At 32.8% G+C, this 13,106-nt stretch overlaps 1 protein-coding gene across 1 annotated transcript; it reads right to left on the reverse strand.

The window, feature by feature from the left end:
* Positions 1 to 4,423: 4,423 nt before the first annotated feature.
* On the reverse strand, positions 4,424 to 12,427 carry LOC134683711 (fatty acid-binding protein 2, liver-like). The gene is made up of 4 exons (XM_063543025.1): positions 12,277 to 12,427; positions 8,400 to 8,575; positions 6,551 to 6,667; positions 4,424 to 5,365 (listed from the first exon to the last, which is right to left on the reverse strand). The coding sequence occupies exons 1-4, from the start codon at positions 12,350 to 12,352 to the stop codon at positions 5,309 to 5,311; spliced, it is 426 nt and encodes a 141-aa protein (XP_063399095.1). The 5' UTR covers positions 12,353 to 12,427; the 3' UTR covers positions 4,424 to 5,308.
* Positions 12,428 to 13,106: the final 679 nt, after the last annotated feature.

Here is a 13,106-nt window from a genome sequence, read left to right on the forward strand (position 1 = left end):
GCCGCATTGTTGCGCCTGTCCCAAGTCAGAAGCCTCTGGCCTTTGTTAGTCTTGTATTATTTTTAACTTTAGTTTCTTGTGTATTATTTGGAGTTTGGTATGGCGTTCATTATCACTGAACTAGTATATCTATTTATTTAGGGGCAAGCTGAAGGACGCCTCCGGTTGCGAAAATTTCTCTCTGCATTGAAGACCTATTGGTGACCTTCTGCTATTGTCTGTTATATGGTCGGGTTGTTGTCTCTTTGACAAATTCCCAATTTTCATTATCAATTTTACATATACATATACATATACAGCGTTAATGTCATAAACAATGTCTCAAAATATTGTAAGACGAATGTTGCAATTTACAGCTAGTTATTCAAACCATATAGATTAACATCTTAGTTTGTGATATAAAACATACGAATTGTGGTGATAAATTTAAAGTGAAAGTGAAGAACATGTTGATAATGTTTTTTACAAACAAAACACAAAACAGCAAGACGATTTAACCTTTGCACACTTTGCATTTGAATAAAGACTTACCCGTAGCTTTACCAAATGCTTCAAAATTTGACATTGCACCTTTGCCAGACTGCCATTTTCCTATGAAGTATATATATAAAGTAATGCCCTTGAGATTAAAACATTTGTCTGACGGGTGTCTGTTCATGCTTAATATAATCGTTAAAGTCATATAAAACGAGTGACTGGTGAAAAATAATGTTTATCAAATTCTTAAACCAATGCATGTATACGTATATATCATAATCTACGTCTTCTATGTACGAGTTTATCATTTCGTACGCATACATATTGTATAATTGTCGTTTTTATTCTCTTGTGTCTGTCTCTAATGATTATGGCAGCTTATCAATTGCAGTGTTTTGGAGCCGTGGTTAATCGAAAGTCCCCTCATAATAAACAATCAACAAAGAGGCATGGATATTAAGCACTTTTATAACAATACAATCAGATAATGATTAATTTCAATGACTGATCCATGCGTATTGCGATCACCGGATTTTAAGAGAGGGTCACGCTAAGGTCACTTTCATACGAAAAAAAATGTCGGCGATTTTGCTTTCTGGAAGCAAGCAATTAAAAAAGTTAATTTCTTTAAAATGTGGACAAATTTAACGAGTTACTTCAGAAAAAAACTAGATGTCAAAGTGATGGAGGTATTTGTTGTAAGCATTTTTGTATGATTACCCATTTCTCAACGTTACAAAATTCCATTCATGAAACTTTTTTGTGATATCCTTCAACACCTCCTTGTCGGTTTGTGATTTGTGTCAACACTTTAGAAAAAATATCTTAGTGTCAGAGATCATTACAAATTCAAAAACTCATTTGACTAATTAATATAATTCCATTTAACGTGACAAATATCAAACCAGGGTTTTAATATGTTTGAAATGATTTATAAAAAATATCGTTTTCCCAAACCATATCGTTTGCTTAATGCGCTGACGCACAATATTTATTTCAGCATACAATAATCTTATTAAACATATGTTTTCTGAATAAAGTTGAGAGAACAATTCAATGAGTAGATGGTGGTTTTTTTTGCCTGATATATGGGCCATGAATGCGACCTTAGAGGGGTTATCTGTGTGGCCGTACATATCATTAACTAGTGTGGCCTTGAAGAGAGAAGACTAGTGCGTGCTTGTAGAAGGGAGACGAGTATGGCATTCAGAGAGGAGAGACGGGAGTAAACCTGATATGCAAAGTCAAACTTTCTGAGAAACTGACAAGGGTACTTCAAAAAACGACAAAACGAAACAAATTCAACAAAAGACATCCTACAAAATACTTCACAGAAAGCTAACGATTAGCAACACAAATTGCACAAAAACTTGGTTTATCTTACGTATTCCTGGTGGCTAAACATGAAGTAAAACGAAAATTGTTTTATATTCCTTTTGCATAGACTACTGTTACCGATACAAGCCGTCTTTTTCCAACTGTTTGACCATGAATGCAAATGTTGAACTATGAATGTCAAGTATGGATATTTTTAAGATATAGGTTGGCGGCTATGGGTTGTTTTCTGCTCTTTGGTAGCGTTGTTGTCTCTTTAACAACTTTCCTATCCCTTCCATATTGGACATAGATACTGATTTCCATTTTCCTAAGAATTAGCCAATTTGATAAAATCCTCAAAAGAAAATCGCATGTTTACCCAATTGTGGTCGTTCAATATGTTTGGGTGAAAGTAGTTATTCTTTTATATAGTATACCTCTGTTGGGATATTAGGTTAGCCTTAATAATCATTGTTAGGTGAACGTTCTAATTAAAGGCAACAGTAGAATACCGATGTCCAAAACTCATAAATCGATAGACAAAAACAAATCCAGATCAGTAACCAAAACCGAGGACAACGCATTAAATACAAGAAAATGACGACACAACATTAAAATGTAACACACACAGAAACGAACTAAGCATTAGACAAAATTCGATGCAAATAACAAATATAACATCAAAACTAAATACATGAATTTGGGGAATATGTGTTCTACAAGAAAGTACAATGTCCTATAAGTGCTCTATCAAAAATTGGTATTACATCAATAGTCCAATTAAAGGATTTTAAATTTCAGGAAGAACTTTCTAATACATATTTAAAAAAAAAAGTAGAATATTCTTTAGATGTCTGACTGAATGGTGAAAAGATTCGTAATTTCTTGTCGTAATTTTAAGGTAGAACGTTTATTTAAGACGAACGTGTATTTATATATTTAATATTAGAATTTTTCATATAGTTCATTATCTAATAATGTGATAGTGTTGTACAATTGTATAGTGATACATGTTTTACAAAGACGATTATTTAGTACACAATACAGTTTTTTCGTGTACAAAAAATATTCTTTTGAATTAGACAGTTGTAGGTTGTCAACCCTGTATTTCAATTGCAAAAACAAAATCTTAGTCATCATCATAAATTGTCGGTATTGCAAAGCATCATTCTTTTTTTATTTTGTGTTTGTATAAAACAAATTGGAAACTGGAGGTTACACGGTTACGAAAGATTTTTAACAGGAACAAAGGGGCAAAAATTTGATCGTTTAACTTCCAGTGATGATTATTATCTTGTATGCATTTATATAGGATTGTGTCTGTAGTACTGCACATGATAATACTTTACTAATGCCAAGTATTAATTTTTTTATATGCAACAAAGATACCTTCTGCAGATTTTTGAAAAGTGACATTTAAAGAAAAGTTTATAGGGAAAACAGTGATGGTACTTCTTTAAACTAACGTTGGTTTCCCCGTTTGAATGGTTTTACACTAGTACTTTTGGGGCCCTTTATAGCTTGTTGTTCGTTGTGAGCCAAGACTCCGTGTTGAAGGCCGTACATTGACTTATAATGGTTTACGTTTTTGAATTGTTATTTGGATGGAGAAGTGTCTCATTGGCACTCACACCACATCTTCCTATACCTATGGCACGTCACGAAATAGACACGTTTATTATGGTGATAATGATGACAATAATATGTGCAGTTCTGTAAAAATCAATAATTTTATTATACTTTGAACTTATTGGTGAGATATTCGGCTGATAAGGTAAACGATGTTTTGTTTTGTTTTTCACTTTTTTAGGCGTTACGGGCTATAACATGACAAAAATAAGAAATTAAAGGTAGATTCTTTTTCTGAAAAGTTTGTATGTTGTTAAAAATAGGAAAACTAAGCTATTTATCACTGTATGGGACGACTAAACTGTAAAACAGTTATTTTATTTGTTTTATCAAATCTTGTTCGATGAAACCAAAGTCTAGGATATAGCAACTTATTAACCGCTATCATTGTAACGAGTTGCTTTAAAGTCATACGTTATTCAGCAGCTGACTCTTAAATGGTATACCTTTCATTTTCAAATGATTCTCTGACCACTGAGTAATTGAAATAACATCTTTAGTGCCGAACAAGATTTTTTAGGTTGACGAATTGACATAAATACGATCGTGTTGACTTTTGATGTCCAAATATAGGCAGATCGGACATATTTTGACTACATTAACAGACTACTTAAGTTTGGAATTATTTTTTTTTAACCTATCAATGACACTGAAAAATGTTGTTTTTGTTAAGATGAACAATACTTTCATCTTGCGTAGCCGTTCGTAAAATGTGTTTCGGCCTTTATTTATAAGAAATGACTTGTTTAATAAAATAAAACATCTATTTGTAAGCTTTTTCTTCTCTCTCCGCAGTTGGCGGTCATCAAAAATCTACATAATCATTGTCTTTATATAGAAAATTCGGTGACCTCTAGTTGTTTATTTCTGTGTCATGATGGTCTCTTATGGGGAGTTGTCTCGTTGGTAATCATACCATATCTTCTTTTTTATAAACAAACAAACAAAATTGATATCACACCGCCTACAAGGAGCAGGACAATCAACATTAATTTCCTACTAACGATAACAGGTGATTTAATATGATTAAGACGAAATTGTTATATATTCATTGAGACAAGCAGGAGAATACAACAAGCATAGTAGTTGGTTTTGTTAATAATTTAACTAGGTAAAGAAAGTGATGTCATATAGCATTACTATATTACTATTACTATTTATCATTCAATTACACTTCATTGAGACGATACATTTTCCAATAATTCTACGAGTTTCTGGTGTATGAAAATATCTTCAGAAGACATAAGCCAAATAAATTGTTATTTAACATCTAAACTACTAAACATTTTAACCCGTTGTTCTGTTTTATTAAAAAAAGTTAAGACGAATATTTCAATGTTTACGGCACTGTAGAAAAACATGAATTTCGTCCCCAACCTGAGTACCACATAATTTACAGATACGTTCTGACAATGTCAGATTTTTGTATCCTCCCCTTCTCAATCTCCAAATCGTGCTTACTGACACGGGATTTTGTTAAGTAATTTCCATATTTAAATGGTCCCTGCAAAAGGTAATATTTTCAGCAAAATCTGCTTTTAAAAAGCCTATAAGTTCTAAGCATGTTCTCATATTGTTAACTGCCTCTGAAAACATTATTAAACTCAATTTTTGCCCTATTAAATCATATTTTGATTGCATCGTTTTCCATAAAAAGATTTTTAACTTTGATTTTAAATGAAGTACATAATTTTCATTGATGTTGAAGTTTACCAGTTGTTTTCTGCTCATCATGTAGAGAAGTAGACGTATTCACGTTAATAATACATCATCCGATTTTTTTTAACGTATATGAAACATGAACGTAATATATGAACGTATTTGTCTGTACTGATAAAATTATTTAATTAAAAATCATCCGTAGCTGTTATAAAATTTCAGCCAATCAACATCTTGTGTATTCCCGAGTCATTGCCACTCCACTTTCAAGCTCAGTAAATGTCTACAAAATAGGTAGGATATGATTATATTCTAAAATGCAGCGCTTAAAGGTATTTGATATGATTAGATATATACGGGTTTCAAATAAGACAAATTCTTTACGTTAATTTCAACTTCAAGAACAGGGTGTCGTGGTTCATTCTTCCGATTATTGAAACGGAAATATTGAAACTGCATCCGTTTTCATTGGAAAGAAAACCAGCAGTCTACATGTAATTGGAATCATTTGTCGAGTAAGCAAATTTGTGTTAGTTGATGTCGATTAATGTGATAGGCATCACGTCATGTCAACATATTTAATTTTAGTTTATCAACGTCTTTAAAAAGCTTAATTCGTCTGCGTTCAATACTAATATTCTGTTTATATATCTATCGGTCTGATTCAATTCGTTTGATAGACCTGCAGTGGCAAAGTTTTTGTATCACTTATGAAATTATGACACTTTTTATAACTTTAAATTATATTGGTTCTATTTCAACTACCATCATATAATAATTGATATCCTTTTTATGAATGCATTAATAGATACTTAAAATCTTCTGAACTGTCTACCTGAAAAACACGCACAATTCGAGACTCGTCAAGCAATAACTAACTTATTCATTGTCAAATTTATTAGAACACGTCTAATCTTTCTATCTTTAAATGATGTTCATTTGGTTTATTTCGAAATTTTGTGAAGAACTATCATGCATTTATACTGGCTACCCAAGTGATAGTATAATTGATATAACCACAGTTAAATGGTGGACTTTGAGAAGTCATATCTCTACTTATATTCTTTTGATTTAATATAAATGCTACTAGTATAAATCATAGTGTAATTGAATAAATCTATTGGCTTAAAAACAAAACACGTGGCATGGATTAATACGGATATTTACATCCACATTGGCAAAGCCGGTGAATAGCCTCGACAAATTGAATGTTAATGATAGTTAGGTACAATAAAATAGTTGGTTTTATAAATATTTATATGAGTGATAACCTTTATACAGACTTTTTGGATTCGAGCGTCCCTGATGAGTCTTATGTAGATGAAACGCGCGTCTGGCTTAACAAATTATAATCCTGGTACGTTTGCTAACTTTTTACGTGAGTCGGGGTTATCCAAAATTGTCAGCTCTGCTAAGGTTTATTTAATTAATCCATATGAATAAAATAAAACTGCTTGTATATACTAACCATTTTCATCTTGTCACCCGTTATTTCTCGGACTAATTTGATGTTTTTCCAACCGTTATCCATTTCAGTCTGTTCCATTACAGTTTGTTTACAATCAGAATCAAACGTAGCTGTTAACTAAAATATCAAATAATATTTGTGTTACAAAATGTACAAAAAATCACTCTGACGTGCTTAATATTTTTGAAAATACTCGTTCTTTAAATCAATTCGACTAAATATCATATAAATTGTCTTTATTTTGCTGGAGAAAATTTTGAAGAGGCGAATAAGTTACCTTTAATGAATAAAACAACAACATTAGTGAGCATATCATTTAAATTCATTGACATATATAACTGTGAAATTTTTTACTAGTTATTTCCAAAGCATATATAGTCTTTATTAAATTTCTTTGCAATTTATTTGGTTTTCTAAATTGTTTATAAATACTGCGACCTATACACGTGTAAATGAAATAGGTGATGTTGAATAGAAGCCATAGGCTTGATATATTTATGTGTTTTAGAAGCACTGGACCAATACCACTAGTGGAGGACTTTGTGTCCCTAGGGTTGATATATTGACGTGTTTTGAAGCACTTGATCGATACCACTAGTGGAGGACGTCATGTCCATAGGGTTGATATATTCAAGAGTTTTTGAAGCACTGGATCGGAACCACTAGTGGAGAACGTTATGTCCATAGGGTTGATATATGTATGTAATTTAGAAGCAATGGAACGATACCAATAGTGGAGAACGTTATGTCCATAGGGTTGATATATGTATGTGCTTTAAAGCACTGGACCGATACCACTAGTGGAGAACGTTATGTCCATAGGGTTGATATATTGAAGAGTTTTTGAAGCACTTGATCGGAACCACTAGTGGAGAACGTTATGTCCATAGGGTTGATACCAGTCAAGCCGACTCTTCTACTTATATTGTGCTGACATCAAATATCATTTTGATAGTATATTTTTTTTTATCTATACACATAAAAAAAAATTATATATATGGGGTTACCGCCAATGACCAAACGTCATTACATACACAGCAACATACACACAAAAGTCAAAGGTTAAAATTATCTAAAACTTTTTACTTGTGGAAATAGTTGTTGCCCTTTGTTATATGTATTATGATAGACATTCGTTATGTGTAAAAAGATATAGGAAGATGTGGTGTGAGGGCCAATGAGACAACTCTCCATCCAAATAACAATTTAAAAAGTAAACCATTATAGGTTAAAGTACGGCCTTCAACACGGAGCCTTGGCTCACACCGAACAACAAGCTATAAAGGGCCCCAAATTACTAGTGTAAAACCATTCAAACGGGAAAACCAACGGTCTAATCTATATAAACAAAACGAGAAACGAGAAACACGTATAATACTACATAAACAAACGACAACTACTGTACATCAGATTCCTTTCATTTCACAAAACAATTATTGACTCCAATTACAAATTTCAGCAGCACAGCTAATACACCAATCAATAAAATCAGAAATCTCTTGTTGTAACTACATACTAGTTTTGTATGATACTAATCTTGAACCGTAAACAAATAGTATTTTTTATGGGAAAACAGTATTTACTTATATTTGTCTTTGTTTTGATTGAAACTCTGTATGATAACTAAGTTATATGGAGCCATTTTACGAGGCAATTCGTTGACATTTGCATTATTGAAACGATATCAATAGCATTAGATTAAAACAAAATTATTGTCGTGTCATTAATGTGATTTCTTGGTTAAGTATACTGTAATTTGCGGAATGGATATAGGGTCTAATACATGTAGGTATCAAAAGCAACACTAAAAGTTTATATGATAAACTCTTAAAAAAGCTTTATGTTGTACCTTGAGACCTCTACCAATCAAATTTGTTGTAACTAGTTCCTTCCCCTCTTGGTAACTAAACGTCTTTGTCGGTGAAGTAGAAGAAATGTTCTCAGCTGACCACGTGTCGCCATCTTTACTGAAATTAATAGACCAGGTAGAGTCTTTAAACTTTGCTAGTACTTCAGCAGGAAGGCCTACAATTTCAATCAAAACAGATACAATAATATTTGATTGACGATTACTTTTAACACTTTGATAGTTACAAAATATTTCAATCGAGAGTCGTATTGTTGTAGTAATCCCATCGGACTGCTAACACAAAGATTGCGGGAACGGGGAAAAGTCTTCAGCGACTGAAATTTCGACACAATTAGCGGGTATGGTCTTGAGAAACGAAGAAAGTCCGTCGGAAGGGGCCGATAAATGACTGACCCGTGTTAAGGGAGAGCTAAATCTCTTGTACGTAATAGACACTTATGAAGATTTCGAAAACAAACTGGCTTAATTCCGCCTCGAGGCAGCACCCGCAAAGTGGAAAGGGATTAACACATAAGTTGCAATAACTTGTTTTCCTATCCATTATGAATAAATATATTTAAAACTAAAAACTCTATTGTATCTAATATTATAACAACAGCGTTTTTCATGTTCGGTCGATCGGTTTCAGATTTATGTTTTACACCGACTAGCAGGATAGTATTGTTGTTGTAGGTATTGCTAATTTTAAGGGTTTTTGACATTGCTGTTTGTGTATCTCTTTCTTAATAGTTTTTTATGGTTGTTGTTAGTATTGCAAATTAAGAGGTTTTGTCATTGCTGCTCGTATATCGCACTTTTGAGGTTTTTTTGTGGTTGTTGTTAGTATTGCCAATATTAAGAGCTTTTTTTCTTTGCTGTTTGTTTATCACTGACATTGATTAATTTTTAAATTAGTAAATGCCCTGTACCAAGTCAGGAAAATGACCATTGTTACATTATAGTTCGTTTCTTTGTGTGTTACATTTTGGTATTGTGTTTTTGTTGTGTCGTTGCTTTCCTATATTTGATACGTTTCCCTCAGTTTGAGTTTGTGACCCGGATTTGGTTTTCTCCATCAACTTTTAAACTCTAAACAGTGATATACTACTGTTGCCTTTATTTAAATTGAGTATGTTGAAAAACATTGTTGTTAACATTATCATCGTTCTTTAGCCTTCCAATCTCATTTGCATTTGTGGAAAGGCGTATTTTATTAAGACATATTTGCAGCCCTTTTTTGAATGTTGAATTTGTTGATGTAAAAGTATTGGATAGTGGGTTCATGTAATTAGTTTTCAGTTAGGCAAACACAGGTCTGTATAAAGGTTATCTTACAGTCTATGGTTAGTTTTTCAAACCATATATACTAAAATCTAATTTTGTGATATAAAACAAGAGAATTATGATTTTGTCTGTTTAGTTTTTCTCGGAAAGAAAAACAGGGTTCCCAGTCACTATAAGATGCAATTTTGAATCTAAGTTCATAAAAACGAAGTCAAAATAACTATTTTTAGTACAAATCAATATTGCAAGAAATTCATTATTTGACACAAGAACATAGTGTATAAGTATATGGCTTAAAAATTGACGCTCTTCGGAGTCCTTAAATGTTTAAATCTTTTGTGCATTTAACTATTATAATTTGATAGATTAAAAATCACACCTATTTGTTTGTTTCCCATTTTCACGAGTAGTCTCCAGAGTCTGACAATAATCTTATTTTCTATTTCAAGACGACACATAGAAAATGTACCATGTTGGCAACACAAAATGTCTTAGATCAGTTTTAATTATAAATATAGTAATAATAACGTGTTTGAGTGTCTGATACGTCGAATAATATAAATGAAAATAAAATACCAATAATGACTGAACGATGAAGGGTGCATAATAACCAATAGAGGAATGAATCTGTATATCAAAAAGCAATCCAAAGAAACATATCTTCTAATGATTTAAAGTAAAATGGGGAACATGTGATAAGCAAAGGTACCAGGCTTATAATTTAATACGCCAGACACGCGTTTCGTCTACATAAGACTCATCAGTGACTTTTATTTCAATATCATAAAACCAAAAAGGTTCACGTTTGAAGAGCATTGGGGACCAAAAATTCCAACACGTTGTGCCAAATACGGTTAAGGTAATATATGCACCTTAGTAGCAATAAACCAACTTCACCTGCATATGGGATATACATTTCCACAACTTATTCGATATTTAATAGCTTGCACCTCCTACTCAGACTTTGTTAAAGAATGTTGACCAACCAGGGGAATATCAAAGAACGTCTTCCATTGAACCATTTTAATGTGCGTATTGTTATGCGTTTACTTTTCTACATTGGTTAGAGGTATAGGGGGAGGGTTGAGATCTCACAAACATGTTTAACCCCGCCGCATTTTTGCGCCTGTCCCAAGTCAGGAGCCTCTGGCCTTTGTTAGTCTTGTATTATTTTAATTTTATTTTCTTGTGTACAATTTGGAAATTAGTATGGCGTTTATTATCACGAACTAGTATATATTTTTGTAGGGGCCAGCTGAAGGACGCCTCCGGGTGCGGGAATTTCTCGCTACATTGAAGACCTGTTGGTGACCTTCTGCTGTTGTTTTTTTATTTGGTCGGGTTGTTGTCTCTTTGACACATTCCCCATTTCCATTCTCAATTTTATTAACAAATCTTTTAATTTTCAAACCTGCATATCACCATTCCCCACGTGAAATTATAATTTTGAAAATTGAAAATTTTTTGACATAATTATTCTATATTGAGGTTAATATTCTGACGCCAAACACACGACTCTCATCAATGAATGTGGTTGTTAGATTTGATAAATGCTCTTTGTGTTTCTTTGTTGGGTGTTTGTTTGCTTTTGATCTAATTGAGATTTGGACACAACGATAACTGCTGAATCCCTATTTTGACAATTCTACCGATTACGTCTGTTTTGTTCGCGCATCGTTGTAAATACAATGGAGTTTGATGCGACTGTCATACAAGTAAGTGGTTTAGCACTATCAAACCAGGTTCAATACATCATTTTCTACGTTAGGAAATGCCTGTACCAAGTCAGGAATATGACAGCTGCTATCAATTCGTTTGATGTGTTTGAGCTTATGATTTTACCGTTTGATTAGGACTTGTATCTAGAAATTGACTATGTGGGTCGGTTTAAAACAAAAACTTTACGACAAAAGAGATGATTTCAGGTTCCCAATTGTTACCTTTTCATTTTTCAACCAAGAGATCCAAATGGTGAAGTTGTAATACACTTTGTACGGACGTCATCACGATTTGATGGAACGTTATGGAATATTCGTTATACAGATGATCACAGATGATATCGGATATGTTCCTTATTTCGGAAGTTCAATCCCCTTCCCTTTTCACGAATGTGACCTACCGAATAAAACTATTTACCGGCTTTGTAACAAAATGAGCAACACGATGTGGAGCAGGATCTGATTCCTCTTCTTGAGTACATGAAATCGTTCCTAGTGTTTGGTAGGGTCCGTATTGTTTTTGTACACATATCGGTGAGATTTGGTTCACACATCATTGTCAATATAATGGAAATTGATGCGACTGTCGTACAAGTGATAGGTTTAGCGCTATAAAACCAGGTTCAATCGACCATGTTCTTCATAAGGAAATGCCTGTACCAAGTCAGGAATATAACTGGTGTTGTCCATTCGTTTGATGTTTTTTATCATTTGATTTTGCCATTTGATTAGGGACTTTCCGTTTTGAATTTCATTGTTTTTGTGATTTTACTTTTTGCCTAGAATATGAAAATCCTTTATATTTTGAAATAAATATACTTTTGTAAACATAAACCAGCCAGACGTTCTATCATTTGATTGGATAAAGAACTTACCGATCGCTTTACCAAATGCTTCATAATTTTTCATTGAACCTTCGACACCCTGCCATTTTCCTATGAATTGAGCCATTTTGTTTAGTTGATTTTTTGGTAAATTATATCAGTGTTGTCCGTTCAAAGTTTTGCATTTTGTGTCATGTGCAGGCTAGATAAAGGTTATAACTAATCGTACTTGATATCTATAATCTCCTTTGCAACTCAAATATGTGCATGTACAAAGGTCAAGATTCAATTTTATGTCATATGTTTGTTACAATTTTTCATGCAACTATATATAAAAATCAATTATAATTCATAATTAATAGTAACGTAAAAGACAAAATAAAAGTATATTCATTCCTAACAGGATATTTTACATGAACATTCTGAATTCCATCATAACATATTTATATAGATATAGGAATATTTTGTATGAGTGCCAATAAGTAAACCATTATAGGTCAAGGTACAGCCTTTACCACAGAGCATTGGTTCACACCAAACAGCAAGCTCTAAAGGGCCCCAAAATAGTTTAAAACCATTCAAACGGAAAAACCAACGGTCTTGTATATATAAAAACAAGAAACGAGATACACTTAGACAGCATCCATTTGATTTTTTTTTGGGGGGGGGGGGGGGGGGGGGCTATGGATTTAACAATATATTTTTTTGGCGACAAGTCGAAAACCATTTTTTTCTTTTAATGTTAGCATTACATATAGTTGCAGCTGAGGGTGAAATAAACAATTTTTTTTCTCAGGGTCAAAAACAAATTATTTTTTTCTCCAAACAATCAAGTGGTTGCTGCCTTACACAGCTACTTTTGCATAGGTACTTTTTCTGTA

Source organism: Mytilus trossulus, chromosome 9 (genome assembly GCF_036588685.1).
Source record: "Mytilus trossulus isolate FHL-02 chromosome 9, PNRI_Mtr1.1.1.hap1, whole genome shotgun sequence".
NCBI classification, from domain to species: Eukaryota; Metazoa; Mollusca; class Bivalvia; order Mytilida; family Mytilidae; genus Mytilus; species Mytilus trossulus.

Coding starts and splice junctions, on each gene's coding strand:
- LOC134683711 (XM_063543025.1), bottom strand. CDS start 12,352: ATGGCTCAATTCATAGGAAAATGGCAGGGTGTCGAAGGTTCAATGAAA. Junction 8,576..12,276: donor AGCATTTGGTAAAGCGATCG/GTAAGTTCTTTA, acceptor TTGAAATTGTAG/GCCTTCCTGCTGAAGTACTA. Junction 5,366..6,550: donor CGGGTGACAAGATGAAAATG/GTTAGTATATAC, acceptor CCTATTTTGTAG/ACATTTACTGAGCTTGAAAG.